The 20410-nt window shown below is 37.8% G+C and overlaps 1 protein-coding gene across 1 annotated transcript; it reads left to right on the top strand.

Moving 5' to 3' along the window:
* Nucleotides 1-244: 244 nt before the first annotated feature.
* LOC132159227 (NLR family CARD domain-containing protein 3-like) lies at nucleotides 245-14322 on the top strand. Its single transcript, XM_059568773.1, has 7 exons — nucleotides 245-426; nucleotides 2217-2333; nucleotides 3174-3216; nucleotides 3375-3570; nucleotides 3697-5535; nucleotides 11977-12142; nucleotides 14145-14322. The coding sequence occupies exons 1-7, from the start codon at nucleotides 383-385 to the stop codon at nucleotides 14320-14322; spliced, it is 2583 nt and encodes an 860-aa protein (XP_059424756.1). The 5' UTR covers nucleotides 245-382.
* The last annotated feature ends 6088 nt before the right edge of the window (nucleotides 14323-20410 follow it).

Genomic DNA, 20410 nt, shown 5'->3' with positions numbered 1-20410 from the left:
GTGAATTTTAAGACATGAGACTGAAAGTGTTTTGTGGTCCAACCAAACCTGTTCTTCTGGACAGACAGCTCTATAAACACGAGCAAAACAAATCTTCTTTTAAACTTTTTAATGATCCGAAGCTTAATATATAATAAAGACGTGTGAATGTGAGATGTTGTGAGTGATCTGCAGAGATTATTACATGGCAGTATATTTGTATCATATTTTATTTGTATATTGATTGCTTGATAACTCAGAGATTCAGCACTAGTTATTTTCTTCATCATTTGTTCCTCTGAACTCTCATGATCTTGATCTGATTGTCATGTCCAGGTCATGATGAGCATCTGATCGTCTTCAGAGACACAAAGATCTCAGTGTTGAGCTGTTCATCTGCAGTATGTCAGAGAAGAGAGGAAAGATGAGTCTCTCACACAAACAGAGGTAACACTGAGTCTGCTTTCACAGAAAACAACAACACTTCTCTACAAGCAGTGTTTTCTCTCACTGTTGTCATGTCTAATGATTTGAAAAACAAAGCAGAACTTCCTCTAAACGTGTTTAGATTGTCTCGGGTTAAAAACAGCTTGAAACTTGTTAAATGTCTAATATACAGGAATATTTAAATCCTGTACAACCCCAGAATTAAAATGTTTTACACTTTAGTTTCAGGTTGCACATTTAGTGGATAGAAAATGTAAATAATATGGTAACTTAAGTGAGTCAAAATAATCATTGCAAACTGAAGTATCATTTGCTGTAAAGTGTTAAATGAACTAAAATGAGTAATAATTTCTTGTGGCTCAAGTGGTAGAGCATTGTGTTAGCAGAGCAAGGTTGTGGGCTCGATTCCCAGGGAACACATGTTAGGAGAAAATGTTAGTCTGAATCCAATCTTTTATTTTATGTCTATACAGGAGCGCTCTTTGATCAATAGCATTGAATGACTCAAATATGATGGATAGGCCTATAAATATAATATTAAGGTTAGATAATCCCCAAACTAATTTCAGAAGGAATCTCAGTGATTTGACTCTGGAGACAGATCTGTAATTATTTAACACAACTTTAATTTTTCCTCATATAACAAGTCTGTCTGTGATGGGCATCATTGCATTAATAAAACATCTACTAATACTACAGCAATAAATATTATGTATAGCAGTCAGAACATTGTTTATTTTTTTAGCTCCAGAAAGATACTGTTTGAATTCAGTTTCTTCACTTTAATCTCTTTCATTCTTTCATTTCAAATTAATAAAAAATCGCATCAATGTGTAATGTGTCTTTATTATGTTATGAGAGATAATATTCAGTGAATTTCCAAATCTGAACCAACAGAATCTGAACTGTCACTAAGGTTTTCAGATAAACCTTTTTCTTTATTTGACAAATATTATAAAGAACACCAAGTTCATTGTGTCTTTTTGTAAGGATCTACAATTTGACCAAAAATGGTTACACTTGAGTGATGAAATGAATTTGCAGTAAAACACCTCATTAAATGTTCACTTTGCTGGAGAACAGGTTTGTAAACCGGCTCAAACCCATGCATGCATTGCTACTGTGGTATATTTATTCATCGCACAGACATTATTTTTCATAGCACGTTCAACACATGTCACACTGTACAGCCCTGGTGTGTAATCTGTAGATATGAAGTCAGAAGAGATGTGTTCCAGCTTTCAGTAAAGATCAACTCTTGCTTGTAGAGATTAAAACATGATACAGTAGTGTCCCAAATCAAAAAGATCCCGCTTGACTGTAAATCACTGTCATTTGTTTTAGATGACAGGTTTACATGGTCTTGAAGTATGATGTAGATGAATCTGATTTTGATTAGTTGGTTGATATAATGGAAGGGCCACATCAGAAGTGTCTGTGCTGAGAAAGTGAACGATGCTGAAGCTGTAAATAATGAAAGGATGTGAGAGTGTTGAAGCTGGGGTCTGTGTCACTATCGCTAGAGAAGATATAAATTAAGAAGGGGAGAGAAGTGAGACGACTGAGGAGAATTAAGGTGAATGTGTCACAATGGTAGAAATGAAGCTTGTGTGTTACATGAGGATGATACTGATCTGACAGAAGAGAGCTTGGACTCTACTGTGATGGAAGGGGACTTATACTTTTCTCTTTTACATTGCAGTATATATTGTAGTTTCTTTTCTCGAATTTATGAAATTGATTGTATTAATGTTTTAAAACTGTTCCCACTCTGTTCTTTGTGTCATCAGTGTAAGATCAGGATCACATGTGTCCAGCTCTGTGTCTGTGAAGAGTGACTGGTCAAAACCTGAACCACCGGGATTCAGCGAGAAAACACCATCAGCTACTGAAAGGTATTTCATTTGGTTTGTTACAACATAGCATTAGCTAATGTCTTCACTAGGGTATCTGTGATAGGAAATAAGTAAATAATACAATAAATCACAGAGTTTCTGCTTCTTTCTTCACTGGACTGTGTCTAGAGCTTCTCTCCAGTAATACAGTTACACAGACAGACACTAGAGAGCATAAATTCAATAATGAATGTGACAATCAAACATGAATGTGTTCATCTATCTACAGAAATGAGCATTCACAACATTAAACCTGTTCAAATGAGACTCTGTTCTTTGTGTCATCAGTGTAAGATCAGACTCACATGTGTCCAGCTCTGTGTCTGTGAAGAGTGACCGGTCAAAAGATGAACCACTGAAGTTCAGTGAGGAAACACCATCAGCTACTGAAAGGTATTTCATGTGTTTTGTATTATGGCACTAGCTAATTTCTCCACTGGGATATCTGTGATAGAAATGAAATAAAACCATAAATCAAAGAACAATATCTGCTTTGCTTTTTATTGAACTCAGTCTGGAGCTTCTTTCCAGTAATACAGTTACACAAGCAGCAGCAAGGAGGCATAAATACACCATAGAAACATGAATATGTATTTCCATCTTTCTGTTATTAGTGTCAATAGTTTTTTCCTTATAGGACAGAAAACTTACATTTGTACTTGAGTAGAACCTTCTCTTTAACAGAATTAACTTCTAACTGCAGCATTAACAGCTGAAGTTTGCTCTTTGTGTTTGATAAAAAAACAGTAGCAAGAGATTTGTTTAATATATTGTCTTAACCACATTTAATTTTATTCACCATTTTGACAGTCTGCATTATGAGACATTAGATACAGACTTCCAGATTAACAGGAACCGCAAGAATTTCACAGACAAACTCATAGGAATCTTCCAGGTGAAAATAATATTTAATGATTATACTTATAACAAATAAATTGGTTATTGGACAATGTTTCTTTTACAAATATTTTTAATTATGGATCATATATTTTGGACCAAATGAATGTGGATTTGGTTGAATTTTGTTCTTTTGCCTCTGTTTTTTGTTTATAGGATCTTGAGGAGAAAATAATCACATTTCTAAAAACTGAACTGGACCTGTTTAAGAAAATATTACAAAAAGAGGACATGCAATACTTTGTGAAGGACTTTAATGAGAACAGATGCAGTATGAAAGAAGCAGCTCTTGATCTCACGCTCTACTTCCTGAGAGAGATGAAGCAAGATGAAGCTGCTGATACTCTAGAAGGTAAGAGACTCCAGTGCTGTCAATTAATAATTTTATTTATAATTATTATAATAATTATTTTAGACTTCCACATTCTGTTCTGAACATAAACCCAGAGACTAAACAATCTTTTATTTCTGTGTTTAGATGAGCTGTTCTTCATTCATCAGCTAAAGTGTAGCCTAAAGAAGAAGTATCAATGTGTGTCTGAAGGAATTGCAAAGCAAGGAGACTCTACACTTCTGAAGAACATCTACACAGATCTCTATATCACTCAGGGTTGTAGTGAACAGGTCAATACTGAACATGAGGTGAGACAGATTGAAGTTGCTTCCAGACGTCATGAATCACAGGAGATACAGGTTGAGTGCAAACATTTGTTTGAAGCACCTGAACAAGACAAGCAGATCAGAACTGTACTGACAAAAGGAGTTGCTGGCATCGGAAAATCAGTCTCTGTGCAGAAGTTTGTTCTGGATTGGGCCGAAGGAAAAGAAAATCAAGACATCAGCTTCATATTTGCTCTTCCATTTAGAGAGATGAACTTAAAGGAGCAAGAAAAACTAAGTTTGATGGACCTTATAACTCAGTTTTTCCCAGAGACAAAAGGACTGAACCTTACGAGAAGAAATCAATTCAAAGTCTTGTTCATTCTTGATGGATTGGATGAATGTCGACTTCCTGTAAACTTTAAGGATAATGAGACGTGGTCTGATGTTTCATCACCAGCCTCTCTGGATGTTCTCCTGACGAACCTCATCAAGGGAAATCTGCTTCCTTCTGCTCTCATCTGGATCACCAGCAGACCAGCAGCTGCCAGTAAGATTCCTCCTGACTGTATCGACCGGCTGACAGAGATACGAGGATTCAATGATGCACAAAAGGAGGAGTACTTCAGAAAAAGATTCACGGATGAGAATCAGGCCAAAGAAATCATTGATCATGTTAAACAATCAAAGAGTCTCTTTATCATGTGCCACATCCCAGTCTTCTGCTGGATTTCAGCCACTGTTCTCCAGAACATTTTAGAGGAGAAAAGAAAAAATGTTGTGAAAAACAATCAGACTGATGATGTCTCCAAAACACTGCAGGAGTCAAATACTGAAGACACTCCTAAGACTCTGACACAAATGTACACACACTTCCTCAGATTTCAGATCCAGCAGAGCAGACGAAAGTATGATGGAGAACATACACCAGATGTTTCCTGGGATAAAGATGCCATCTTTTCACTGGGGAAACTGGCATTTGATCAGCTGGAAAGAAACCATGTGATCTTCTATGACACAGATCTGGAAACCTGTGGTATTGACGTCTATAAGGCATCAGTGAACTCAGGCATGTGTACCCAGATCTTTAAGGAGGAAACGGGGATCACTCTTGGTACCATGTACTGCTTCGTTCACTTGAGCATTCAAGAGTTTATTGCAGCCCTTTATGCACATCTGTTTCTAGACATCAACAAGAAATATGTGTTTGATCAAGACTCTACAGAACAGGAAAACAAAAGTAAAACCATGATTGATTTGCTCAAGACTGCAGTGGACAAGGCACTAGAGAGTGATAATGGACACCTGGATCTTTTTCTTCGCTTCCTCCTTGGTTTGTCACTTCAGTCCAATCAGAGACTCTTACAGGGTCTGTTGACACAGAAAAATAGAAATGAGCAGAGCAAAAAGGAAATAGTTCAGTACATCAAGCAGAAATTAGAGTCTAATCTGTCTCCAGAGAGATCCATCAATCTGTTCTACTGTCTGAATGAACTGAACGACCAAACTCTGGTGAAAGACATTCAGACCCACCTTAGCAAAGGAAGTCTCTCATCTGCTGATCTTTCACCTGCCCAGTGGTCTGCTTTGGTCTTTGTGTTGTTGACATCAGAGGAGGAGCTGGAGGAGTTTGAGCTTCAGAAATTCAAGAAATCAGACGAGTGTCTCATTAGATTATCAGCAGTCATCAAAACCTGCAAAAGAGCTCTAAGTTATTGTTCTTTGTTAATGTTTTGTAAAATTGCATTAATCTACATTGATTCATAGCAGGTTTGGACACCCCTGATCTATAGTGATTATTAATCATATACCAATTATAAAAATATATCTTTGTTAGGGTTAAATAATAACGCACATTGTTTAACTTTATTATTATATATTTTTTTATATAAAGAGCAATGATATTTGATTAGATTTACATGGGATTTATGAAGATATTTCTGTTTTCAGCAAGCTGTTAAGTTACAGAAGAAGCATGTCATGTTATTATAAACCACATTGTTCCACAGTTATTTCCACTTCAATATGCAGTTCAACTTCTTAAACTTCTGCTATAAAGAAGATATAGAAACTCATCAAGATGATAGAGCAGCACTTTTATATATATATATATATATATATATATATATATACTGTATATCTCATTGCCATTAATGATACAAGCCTATTATTCATATACAAATTTTATTAAGTTGAATACAAGCATGCTAGTGTCAGTCTCTGGTTCATGTTTTGTCTTTATTGCCCTTATTTGGTCCTTCCTGTTTGTGTCCTTGTTTGAGTGTATTTGTCTCCAGCGCTGTGTATTAATTTATTCCCAGGTGTTTCCCATTGCTGTCCATGTATTTGTATTATTTGTATTATTCCAAGTCTGCCTGTCGTTCCCGAGTAAAGCTGGCCGTCTGTTCATGTGGCAAGCCTGCCGGTTCCTGCTGTACCAAGCCCACCAGTCGTTCAGCACTCTAGTTCACCAACCTTCCCCCCCCCGATCCAGAAGAGGAAACTAGGGAGGAGGAGAAGGGTGTCGTCTCCAGCCCCAAAGCTCGCTCCTGTGTGATCCCCAGCCTTTGTTAATAAAACCATTTTGATTTATTCACTTCTCATCTCCTCCCTCCTTCGATGCCGTGTTCCTCATGTGTGAAATGTGACAGCTAGTTTGTTTTATCTACAACATTTGAAAGAATACAATTCTATTAAATGATTCTATTAAATGATTGTGGCATAACAGACAAAAGCTGTCCAGCTCTGGCTACGGTTCTTGGATCAGATACCAATCTGAAAGAGCTGAACATGAACAATAATAATCTGCAGGATTTAGGAGTGACGCTACTCTGCGCTGGACTTAAGGATATAAATTGCAAGTTAGAGATACTGAGGTAAGTTTTGTGACCGATCCTAGTGTTTGGTTAGAATTCAGATCCATCTGTTAACATGGACCTCGTTAATTTGCCACAGAATTGAAGGCAGAACTGCTTCAGCTCAGTGAAATTAGTTGGCTTTATTCCAGCATGAACCCTACGTTGCAGGTCCTACCCCAGCATTTCAATGTGATTTAAGAGTGGACTTATGTTAGGCCATTTCAAAACTTAAATTTTCTTGTTTTTCAAACATGAGGTTGTTTGTATGTTGTAGGGTTGTGCCGATAAACGGTAGAATCGTGTATCGACGATAGTCAGAGATATCGACGATAGCAGATGTCCCTGTCGATAGTCAAGACGATTTTAGGCTCATTCTTCTATTAATGTATTAAATTATAGGCCTAATAATAATAATAACTATTATTATTTTTATTAGGCAGCCTTTTTATAATTTGGCTACCAAACTGGCCAGCTATTTCACTTCAGCTATTAGACTTCACATTCGGATATTAGACAGAGTTAATAGTAGAAAAAAGAACTTGAGGTTTGTGACAATTGTTTGTGATAAGTTCAGACAAATATTTGCTTTTTGTAGCCCTTACAGCTTTCTGAAACATGTTATAGAAGTTCCCCAAAACTTCATAAGAAACCTGCAATCTGTCCTTCTTCCATTTGCATTCAGCCTGTCTACAAGTCCGTCTCAGATTATGCATAGTGTGTGCGCCAGGGCACAGGTACAGGCTTATGAATTTTATACTTCAAGGGGTAATATAATTCATGATGTCAGCACAAGTATAATTAAAAAGATTAAGATGTGCATCAGCATCCAGATTAAGCAGTGTAGAGTCCAACTCCAGTTAGTTGCAGACTTAACGGCAGGCTACAAAAAAATCTTCACCAATGTAAAAAAGCGAGCCAAACGTGTCAGCGATGGATTTCTGAGGATTCTGCCTCGTAAGAGGACAGTACAAAGAACCGCCCTGTGATCAGAAAAGATGCACTACTGATTTAAATGTTTGAAACAGAAAAAGCATGGGTTAAAATCAAATCAATGGTATGACCATGGATATGGGTTGGAGTAAAAATCCTTAAAGACTTAAAAAATCCTGCAGAATATGGTTTAGAAGCACAGAAAACATGAATACGTTATGTAAAAAATAATCAAGGGAAATGTAATTTCTCAGTTTATGACCCCTTTCAGTAACTGTAAACTGAAGGATCCTAGGTGAGCAGATGTGTCTCTAGGCCATTTTGGATTCAGTTGTGAAATAAATTGCAGAGTAAACTGACGAGGAACAAAACTAATTAACTTCATGGATTATTATTGTAAAGGTAATTTCTAGAAGAGCTCATTGTTACATTTTGCATATTACATAACCTTAAGTATTTGTTTAATGATTGAATAAAGTCATATGGCCCCTTTAATGTTAACTTTGACCTTTCCTAATGCATAATTAAAATCAAAAGTAGTGCTTGTTAACATTAATGCACTGTGAATTAACATAACCTAACAGTGAACAGCTCTATTTTCATTAACTAACATTGTCAAAGATTAATAAATACTGTAATAAATGTATTGTTCATTAATACGTTAACTAACATTTAATTTAACCGTATTGTAAAGTGTTACCATAATTTGTATTTGTAATTTCTCCCCTCATGTTCATCATTTTAGGCTGCGTGGTTGTGGTCTAATAGAGGAAAGCTGTTCAGCTCTAGCTACAGTCCTGAGATCAAACTCCAGTCTGAAAGAGCTTGACCTGAGCAACAATCTTGGACAAATCCAAGATGGCGCCGCACATGGCTGCTTCAGTGCTTGGCTCTCCAGTGTTTGTACTGTTTTTGTTCGTTTTTCCTGTTTTTTGTTTAACAAACACGATCAGTTTCACCAGGGATGAACTGCTGAACATTCGGCAGAACACACCACATGATATTTTTCCGGATTTCTATTATACAGACGTTTTACTGAACATTGTTATCGGAGGAGCAGCGGCGCTGATCAAGCGCTTCAGGACGCGCAGACGGGGAAAGCGAGCGGGAGCGCTCGTCAGACTCAGGAAGCCCGGATTTCGAACGCCGTTGCCTAGCATCCATCTCGCAAATCTCCGCTCTCTACCCAACAAAACGGACGAACTGCTTCTGTTCTCTCGGACAAATAAGGATTTCTCTTACTCTGCTGCTCTGTGTTTCACGGAAACCTGGCTGAATGACGCCATACCGGACAGCGCACTCCATCTGCCGGACTTTCAGCTGTTTAGAGCGGATCGCGACGCAGAATCAACGGGGAAATCGCGCGGCGGCGGGACATGCTTTTACATCAATGAACGGTGGTGTACAGATGTAACTGTGTTAAAGAAGATGTGCTGTCCTGATCTAGAAACACAGTTTATCAACTGCAAGCCGTTCTATTCGCCGCGGGAGTTTCACTCGTTCATTCTGGTTAGTGTTTACATCCCTCCTCAAGCGCAAGTAAGTCTGGCTTTACAGAAACTCGCTGATCAGATCACAGACACAGAACAACAACACCCGGACTCTGTTTTAATCATTCTTGGGGACTTTAATAAAGCCAATCTCTCCCATGAACTGCCAAAATACAGACAGCATGTTACCTGTCCCACCAGAGACAGTAATATACTGGATCACTGTTACACCACAATAAAGGATGCATATCACTCTGTTCCACGAGCAGCTTTGGGACGTTCTGATCACTGTCTGGTTCATCTTATACCGACCTACAAGCAGAAACTTAAATCTGCTAAACCTGTAGTAAAGACTGTGAAGAGATGGACCAGCGAAACAGAGCAGGATTTACAATCTTGTTTTGACATCACAGACTGGAACGTTTTTGAAGCTGCTACCACCGATCTGGACGAACTCACAGAGACTGTAACATCCTATATTAGTTTCTGTGAGGATATATGCATTCCTACCAGGACTTATTTAACATTCAACAATGATAAGCCATGGTTTACAGTAAAACTCAGACACCTTCGTCAGGCCAAAGAGGATGCCTACAGAAATGGGGACAGGGTCTTGTACAATCAGGCCAGGAACACACTGAACAAAGAGATTAGAGCGGCTAAAAAGACCTATGCTAAAAAGTTGGAAGACCAGTTTACTTCCAACGACTCTACTTCAGTTTGGAGAGGACTGAGAGCCATCACAAACTACAAGACACCATCCCCTTGCACTGAGGCTAATCAACGACTTGCTAACGACCTGAATGAGTTTTATTGTAGATTTGAAACCCCCAACACCCACTCTGACCATCTCCCTACACAACCATTAACACCTCCTGCAATCCCCCTCTCCATACCTCCTGCTCTTCAAATCTGTGAAGATGATGTGCGCCAGGTCTTCAAGAAAAACAAAAGAAGAAAAGCACCAGGCCCAGATGGCGTTACACCAGCCTGTCTGAAAATCTGTGCTGACCAGCTGGCCCCCATCTTTTCACAGATCTTCAACAGATCTCTGGAGTTGTGTGAAGTGCCTTCCTGCTTCAAACGCTCCACCATAATCCCCATTCCAAAGAAACCCAAGATAACAGGACTTAACGACTACAGACCTGTGGCTCTAACGTCTGTCGTCATGAAGTCGTTTGAAAAACTGGTTCTGGCTTATCTGAAGGACATCACTGGACCCTTACTGGACCCCCTGCAGTTTGCGTACCGAGCAAACAGGTCCGTGGATGATGCAATCAACATGGCATTGCACTTCATCCTGCAACATCTGGACAAAACAGGGACTTATGTGAGGATCCTGTTTGTGGACTTTAGTTCGGCTTTCAACACCATCATCCCAACAACCCTCCAGACCAAACTGACCCAGCTCTCTGTTCCTAGCTCTATCTGTCAGTGGATCACCAGCTTTCTGACAGATAGGCAACAGTTAGTGAGACTGGGGAAATTCATGTCAAACAGCTGCTCCACCAACACTGGTGCTCCTCAGGGATGTGTTCTCTCCCCTCTGCTCTTCTCCCTGTACACCAACGACTGCACCTCTAAAGACCCCTCTGTCAAGCTCCTGAAGTTTGCAGACGACACTACAGTCATCGGCCTCATCCAGGACGGTGACGAGTCTGCTTACAGACAGGAGGTTGAGCAGCTGGCTGTCTGGTGCAGTCTTAACAACCTGGAGCTGAACACGCTCAAAACAGTGGAGATGACTGTGGACTTTAGGAGAAACCCCCCTGCACTTTCCCCACTCACCATCATGAACAGCACTGTGGCTGCAGTGGAGTCATTCAGATTCCTGGGAACCACCATCTCTCAGGACCTGAAGTGGGACAATCACATTGGCTCCATTGTGAAAAAAGCCCAACAAAGGTTGTACTTCCTTCGCCAGCTGAGGAAGTTTAACCTGCCACAGGAGCTGCTGAAACAGTTCTACTCAGCCGTCATTGAGTCAGTCCTGTGTACTTCAATTACTGTCTGGTTTGGTTCAGCTACAAAATCAGATATCAGAAGACTACAGAGAACTGTTCGGACTGCTGAAAGGATTATTGGTGCTCCCCTGCCCACCCTCCAAGAACTGTACACATCCAGAGTGAGGAAAAGGACTCAGAAAATCACTCTGGATCCCTCACATCCAAGTCACCCCATCTTTGAACTTTTGCCATCTGGCCGGCGCATCAGAGCCGCAAATACAAGAACAGCAAGGCACAAGAATAGTTTCTTCCCCCAGGCAATCTACCTCATGAACAGTTAAATGTTTCCCACTTAAACGTATGCTTATGCAAAAATGTGCAATATCCTTATATTTATTTGTTACCCCTCCATCCTAGAACATTCCTGCATCTCACTCAATCCTATTCCATTATCATTTATAGCACAATTGTTTATACACTTATTTATTTGCCAATTTGTAATTCTCCTGTAATTTTTTTTTTTTTTTTTTTCTGTGTGTTGTTGTGTGTCTGTTTACTGGAAGCTTATGTCACTAAAACAAATTCCTTGTATGCGCAAGCATACTTGGCAATAAAGCTCTTTCTGATTCTGATTCTGAATAATCTGCAGGATTCAGGGGTGAAGAAACTCCAGAAAGGATTAGAAAATACAAAATGCACATTGGAGAAACTCAGGTGAATATAATGAACCATCTTTTGGTTTTAACAATAACATTCTCTTTGGATCAAAATGCAAATGTTACTGTAGTAATCTAAAAAAGGGAAGACATGCTCAGATGACAAAATGTTTTTTTTTTCTTCTCTGATTAGAATAAATATATTAAACCTTTTTTGTAGTAGTAATATTAATTTATATAACTTTGAATAAAATAAACCTTTTCTAATAGACTTTCAGACTGCAGTATCAGTGAAGAAGGTTATAAAGCTCTGTCTTCAGCTCTGAGATCAAACCCTTCACACCTGATAGAGCTGGATCTCACAGAAAATGATCCTGGAGAATCAGGAGTGAAGCTGCTCAGTGATTTACTACAGGATCCAAACTGTCAACTCAAGACACTGAGGTGAGACCTGATGAAATAATGCTGAATAAATGATATATAGACAATTTATTGATAAAGAATATTTTATTAATACAGTTTGTGAAAGTAAATCCACCCCTTTCAAAGTGTTTCAGAGTCAGATGTTGTTTATTTCTGAAATTAAGTTAACTTGATCTTCTCCTTTGCAGGTTTTTGGGTCCTGCTGCAGATGAAGGCTGTCAGTATGTGACTGGAATTGTGGGTAAAAACCCGTTACTCCTGAGAGAGCTGAATCTGAGTGGACGTAAACTAGGAGACACAGGAGTGAATCAGATCTCTGCTCTACTGCAGGATAAACACTGTACACTCAACACACTGAAGTATGTTTTTTCCTTCTTACAAGAACACTGTTAAATTCTTGCTGCTGGGTGTTTTTATGTGTCTTGTATAAGAGATTGCTGACTGAAAAACCATATGTGACTTTTGTAATGTGTTTGTCATTGTCCTCGCCATCATCAGCAGTATTTGTCAACTGTCAGCTAAAACAACCTGGTCAATATTCAGATTGAAACTGAAGTGTTTTCTCTTTATGCAGTCTGAAGAACAACTGTATCACAGAAGGAGGTTGTCATGTTCTGGCTGCAGCTCTAAATTCAAACCCTTCAAATCTGACAGAGCTGGATCTGAGTGAGAATAAACTAGGAAACCCAGGAATGAAGATCATCTTGACTCTGTTTGAAAATGAACAGTGTAGACTGGAAAAGCTGAAGTAAGTATTTTAAGTGTATCACAGTAATTACACACTCAAGTGACCCACCTGTTTCATAGATTTGAAAATACTCATTATGGATTGAGATATATTTGGAAATAAAAACTAAATAAATGCTGTTTTACAAGTTATGGAGAATTGTTCTATGTGTTAACACTTATAACTGAACGTTATTATACGTTATTATGAATCATTTATAAATTATTAGTTAATGATGAACTAATCATTTACAAAACATGACTACACATTCATAATTTATTAATAAGTGATAAGTTAACATTATAGTAATGTTTTATTAATTCTAAGTCACTTATAAGTAACTAGTTAATGATGAATGAATCATTTACAAAACATGACTATACGTTCATAAATTAAGTGGTATGCTAATGATTTACAAATGTGTTGTAAGTTATCTTAAAAAATGATAAAATCATCAAATTCATGTTTTGATCAATTCAGCAAAGGCATGAGTAAAGTATTAGATAAAGTTTAATACACTTTTGAGTGATTCTGAGAATCATGATGAAATTCTTATTGGATCTAAACATTTGTTAAAATTTTGTGCAGAATCTTTTATTGTTTAAAATCAGCAATAAATGCTGTCTGTAAGTGTTTAGAAGCTTCTGTCACGTCTCTACTACGGTCTTGGCCCATTCCTCGCCTGATAAAGCTTCCAGATCAACGATAATCTTTGGTTTTCACATTGCCACAGCTTTTTTCAAATTCAACCAGATATTTTCAATGATAATTAAATCTGGAGACTGAACAGGCCACTTAAAAACATTTGCAGCAGACATAACGCTGAACCATGGGTCCAAGAAGTTCCAGTTTGGTCACATTACTCGATAAAACATTATTCCAGAGCTCCACAGGTCTACACAAGTGAATTTTAGCAAGTTCAAGTTGGCCTTTTGTTCTTCTTGATCTGCATATAGCCTTAGACTTTCTAAACTAATATTATTATTTATTCTCTGTAGCTTTTCTATAGCTTTTGTGAGATCTCTGTTGACTTTGCCATTTTTGCTAAAATCTTTGAGGGTTGAGTAATTTTGATTGACTGTAGGTTATAATTGTGGAAAATTAAAACTGCATAAATTTTAAATTGCATTTGTTGTAGTTTCAGTTCACTAATATATAACTTTACCCAGCTTTACTGTCAAAAGAGTCCATTCAGGCCCAAATTCCTGTAGTGCATCTTTTTTATTTTCTTCATTCTAGAACATGTACTTGTGTGACAATCTGTGTTATAATGAAGAATAACATCTTTTCTAATAGACTTTCAGACTGCAGTATCACTGAAGAAGGTTATAAAGCTCTGTCTTCAGCTCTGAGATCAAACCCTTCACACCTGATAGAGCTGGATCTCACAGGAAATGATCCTGGAGAATCAGGAGTGAAGCTTCTCAGTGATTTACTACAGGATCCAAACTGTCAACTCAACACACTGAGGTGAGACCTGATGAAATAATGCTATATAAGTTATACACATGAATTATTTATATTATATATAAATATTAGTGTATTATTTCTCTAAATTATTAAGGTATACAATTTATTGCATCAAAAATGTTCAGAATGATCAAACATGAAAGATGAGATGCTGCAGCTTCTGTTGTTTTGATGATAAATGTCAGCACAGTTTAGTTGTGTTAAAAGTTACAGCTTAATCAGACATTTTGGTTTACTAGATGTGCTGGTGTTCAGTATTTCAGTGCCTCGATAGTTAACTTATGATTGTGAAAAATATTCAGTGTGAGGAGTTATCCTGACTGTTTAAAAGTTACTGAATGCACTGTACATTAATTTCCATCAAGCTCAGATTCACAACACTGTCGATCACTGATCTAGAATAGAGAACTGGATTACTAATGACATCATGAATGTGAAGCCACCATATTGGTAATCCCTAGTGTGTGTAAATGTTCTATTGAATTAATAGGAAATTGTATGATTTTAATGAGACATCACATAAGTCACGGTTTTTAAATCTGAAGTATCCCTGTACATTCTTACAATGCAAACACTCAAGGGAATTTCCCCTACTTATTAAAAAGCTACGTTCATTACAGTAGAGAACATCATGAACATGATAAACATCAGACGGACACGACCTCATCATATAACAAATGACAAAGTGCTCATTCTGAAATCGGAAAAAGAGTTATGCTTCGTAAACACATCTTTATTCGCATTGAACAGTTATTTATTGTTTATATAATTCTGTTATAGTGTTTTTATTCGTACAGTAGCTGCTAACTGCAAATGTTTCAACAATGATTTTGTTAACAGCATTCATTTTGAAGCAGGTAAGGATTTAAATGGTGGTTAAATTATTATTCATTTAGCATACAACATTTTACATGGAAACAATAGCTAATGCTAGTAAACCTATTTGCGCGATTTTGGAGAGTCTGAAATAGAGGTCTTCACGGGTCCAAAAGTTTGTGCCAGAATCCGAAAGAGATCCGTAATGTACTACACTGAACTGACCCGGACCAGTCTATTATTTCAAAAGCTGGACCTAAACCCACCTGGAAGACAAAGCCCCGACTGGACCCGATTGTAACATATTCCACCTTAAATTGCAATTGCAAGCCAATAAATCTGTTGCGAAAAATAAAACTTTTTGTCTTACCTAATTTAAGGAGCCATAATCTCTCTTCTTTGTACCTGACTGCCTGTGATGCATTACAATCCTCCGACAAGAAAGTTATCCATGTTATTCCGCTCGTTATTCCAAGTCCAAGCTCAATCCACTCATTATTTCAGCTTCAAAAGTCCACTTGATGTCACTGTGACGGATGACAAATGCAACTGTGCACATGTACATTCTGACTCGAGTTAACTTGCATAATAACTTAGACTGTTTGCCCTTTTGAACTATAATAACGATCGCTTGTTCAGTGCCATGGCCGCTCTGTCTATCATCTCTGTGCTCTCTGCTCTGCTTCGAGTCTGAATCTGACCACTAAAACTTTGATTAAACAGTTCATTTATATTATTATAAAAAAGGGAGAAAATGTAAAGCGCAGTTTGGCTGTCTAACATCAGAGAGAGAGAGAGAGAGAGAGATTGCTTTTTTTTTTTTGGCTCATACTTTTCTTTTCCTAATTTTACAAGTGGCAAGTTACAAAAAAACAAGCAGTGTCTGATCACAGCCGGGTGTTCCCCGAGTCTGATGATCGCACGGGCATTACACACAATGTTAAACAGACCCGGGACCCGAGGTAATAGATTCGGACCCGACCTGGACCCGGCTGATCATTTAAAATATAGACCTGAACCCGTTCGGGTCGACGGGTCTCGGGTACACTGTGAAGACCTCTAGTCTGAAATAGATGTTGCTCAATCAGGACATTAAAATTATACACACCATAATTTATTCAGAGAATAACTGAATACAGACAGTACATACATGAAATTAAGCTATAATATATATAAAATATAAATTAAGCTTTTCATTGTAGTAAAGAACAATATTTACAGAAGCTATTGTATTATTCATTGTATATTCAAATCAATTTCTGATACTAATAGGTTCATATTTAATAATTCCTGAATAATTACGTAAATAAAGAAATGGGCTATATTTTGTGTTGGATCAAGTTACCTGTGTCATCAGTGCTGAGCACTGATTTTAGGTCAGCGGTTTGCATGTGACTCAATGGTGCTCTCTGCTGGTAGGGAATAGTAAGACGGCTGATCAAACACTTCTGTTGACTTCACTGCCTTTTGGCAGTTTAGAATGTGATGAGTGATCCAGTCAAATATAGATCAGTGTTGTAGATCTACTACAGTAGATATATTACAGGCCACAAACATGTGATGTGTGTCAGGAGAGGATCAGTGATACACACACACACACACACACACACCTGTCTGACCCCTGCAGAATTACATCAGATAAATAAAACTATCCAGAGATGGTCTGAACCCATGGCACCTAATAACAAAAGAGATGTAACAAAAAAACTCTTGGCCACTAGGGGCAGCCATAATTAGTACATGCCATTACTTAAACCAAATAAAACTTCATGCACATTTAACACAGTGTTTGGTGAATTCTGCTCGATAATAATAGGAAGAGCCGGCATCAAAAGATCAACTTAATATATCTCTATGAATGCTTAGCTGTCACAAGCTAGTTATCTCTTTGCTAACTTTCCTCATCTCCTGCTTAAAAGCCAGAACGGTCTTCAGATTTTTGAGAATCATGATCTAGTGAGCTTTTGCCCCTGAGTTTATTTTAACTTTACTTTTATCTTGCACATTGAATTGATTCCAGCTTCATCTTCTCTTCTGCAGGTTTTTGGGTCCTGCTGCAGATGAAGGCTGTCAGTATGTGACTGGAATTGTGGGTAAAAACACGTTACTCCTGAGAGAGCTGAATCTGAGTGAACGTAAACTAGGAGACACAGGAGTGAATCAGATCTCTGCTCTACTGCAGGATAAACACTGTACACTCAACACACTGAAGTGAGTATCTTACATCATTTCACATGTTACATGACTAGTAATGTTACAGTCGTCTGTTTTAATTCTCATTTGAGTCCGACTCCACGTTATAAAGCTTGGAAGAGCCAGGACATTTTTAATATAACTCTGATTATATTTGTCTGAAAGAAGAAATTCATATACATCTAGGATGTCTTGAGGGTGAGTAAATCATGGAGTAATTTTCATTTTTGTGTGAACTATCCCTTTAAGTGCACAGAGGTTGGAGAAAATAATGTGAACACATTAGAAATATCCAGTATTTTATTAATGTGTTTACCATCGTTTGCCTTTAATACAGCTTAGAATAGATTCATACAACTTTTGAATAGACTTTCAATTAAATTCTGTCTCTAACTTCTGCTGTGACTGCTGAATGTGTTCATGTTTACTGACTACAAACTGAGGATTGAAGACTAATTAAAAAAAATTATATGTGTGTATGTGTATGCATGTTTCTATATTTAAATGTAATTTCATAAAGGCAGTCTGGTTTCCACTGTCACTTCTGGGTCTTCCTCTGGGACAACGGCCAGGGTTTTTTGGCCGACTGGGTCTCTGAGTTTAGGTTAGAGGAGGTTATGAATGAAGCTGGAGTTTCTCTGCGTCTGGAGAGCATCAGTGCAGAGGATCATTTCATAAAGTTAAAGATATTAATAATAACAGCTCAGAAGTCACTTTCAGACAGCAGCGAGTGTTTGAAATAACTTCTGTTTGAGATCTGATGTGTATTATGATCACCTAACAAGGCTGAAATATTTATAAGAGATAAAGACTATACACACTAGCCATTAACATTACCATAGTAAACATGGTAAGACCGCTTGAAGAAATCAGAGTCAGCTTCTCATTCAGACGATCACAATAGTGTATTATTTAGTGTAGTGTATAGTAACATGTTTTATCGGTCCTAACTCATCTACGCTCCATGTAAATCTTTAACAAAGCATGCAAACAAACGTCTGCTTTTATCATGTTTGTTTTGTGATCGTGCTGGTTCCAGTGACTTATCTATTATTAGTTTTCTGATAACTTCTTTGTTGGTGAAATGATGGAGTTGTGTGCCGTTGTTCCAGAGAGGCGTGTAAAGGGTGTTTTAATGAAGCGCTGAGGAGTTTCTGACCCGACGGTGGAAACACAGAGTGATTCTGGGCTCAGTGCTACAGGTCTGAATTATTATGAGACACTGACACGTCATCAAAGTATTAGTCCTTTACCACGTCACAAACTCATCAACACTGATTTTAGTAGATTTTAAACCTGGAAGACAAAAATATTGCAAAAATCTCAAAATGAACTAGAATTGTTCAATTAAAATGAATGAATGCTAACATTGTCTTCTATGATGTGCAACACAAACACCTCTGATACAATCTCAGAAAAAGTAGTCTGGGGTTTCATGACCCTTTAAAAACTAACTTCTCATTACCATCACTGACTGTTACCTTGTTTATATATGTCAGAGGTCGCACGCCTCTGGAGCAACTAGGGGTTAAGTGTCTTGCTCAGGGACACATTGGTGTCTCACAGTGGATTCAAACCCGGGTCTCTCACACCAAAGGCATGTGTCTTATCCACTGCGCCTTCACCATATGTATTTGTAGATTTTTATATGTTCATATATTTTTGTATAGTTCATCTGTCTATATTCTTTACTAAACATGTTTGTGTAAGAAAGACTTGTAAAGTAAGTTGTTGTGTGATCGAACTTTTGAAAGTTCTGCTAATACAGCAGGTCAAAAACACAACCCAATATCCAATCATTTCAGTTAATAATAGCAAAAATACACAAACATTTCTCTTTTATCCAGTGGGACAGAACTGTTTTCATTGTGTGAATGAAATGAATCTCTCTCTCTCTCTCTCTCTCTCTCTCTCTCTCTCTCTCTCTCTCTCTCTCTCTCTCTCTCTCTCTCTCTCTCTCTCTCTCTCACACACACACACACTCTCACTCTCTCTCTCTCTCTCTCACACACACACACACACACTCTCTCTCTCTCTCTCTCTCTCTCTCTCTCTCACACACACACACACACACACACACACACACACACACACACACACACACACACACACACACACACACACACACACACACACACACACACACAACTGTAGCACCGAGGAACAGTTGGGGTTCAGTTCTTTCTCATCTCAGTCAATCACCGGAGATCACAGTAATCCAGTTCATTAAAAATGTATTTAAGTAAATTGTAATTCAGAAACAGAATTTTCTTGATTTCTCACATTTAAACTCAACTTTCACATTTAATGTTATTTTAAGTAGTTCTGTAGTTCATCCTGTGTCTACTTTGTTCATCTTTTTCCTTCTGTTTTTGTTTATGGTCATATAATAAGGTTTTTGGCAATGTTTTATTTATTGCACTGTATGGTGTTAACACATGATGAATTACTCACACATGAACATAACGCGTCTGATTCATTGTGTTTTCTCTTTCTGTCTTCAGTCTGAGTTATTGCAGTATTACAGAGAAACAGTGTCTCATCCTGACTTCAGCTCTGAAATCAAACCCATCACACCTGAGAGAACTGAACCTGAGCGAGAATGAACTACTAGGAGACTCTGGAGTGAAACACCTCAGTGATCTACTGATGAACACACAATTCAAGCTGGAGAAACTAGAGTTAGTATCATTATACTCTACAGCAGTTACAGTCAGATTAAAGATTACTGTTTACTTTCAGAAAGTCACCATGAAATTAAAGTTGACTGTTGTTATTTTTTATGGAGTATTGCAGTGCTGAAATGATTTATCTGAGCACATAATGTATTTCTAATCCTGATCTTTGATCTGAATAACTTTCCTTCTCCTCACAACTGTCATGAATCCTGTCCGTGGTCTTCCGTCCGCTCTCCACCAGAGGTCCCGCTCCTATTATATTGACTCACACTACACAGACTGTTATGTGTCCCCCGGACTACATTTCCCATGATCCATTGCACTGATTAACCATAACTGAAGGAGATTCATCTGTGATTATGAACGTGATATTTAATAGCTTGATAGTGAACTATGGTTCTGTTT

This window comes from Carassius carassius, chromosome 16, assembly GCF_963082965.1.
Source record: "Carassius carassius chromosome 16, fCarCar2.1, whole genome shotgun sequence".
NCBI classification, from domain to species: Eukaryota; Metazoa; Chordata; class Actinopteri; order Cypriniformes; family Cyprinidae; genus Carassius; species Carassius carassius.
This window is presented reverse-complemented; position numbering and strand designations above follow the sequence as displayed.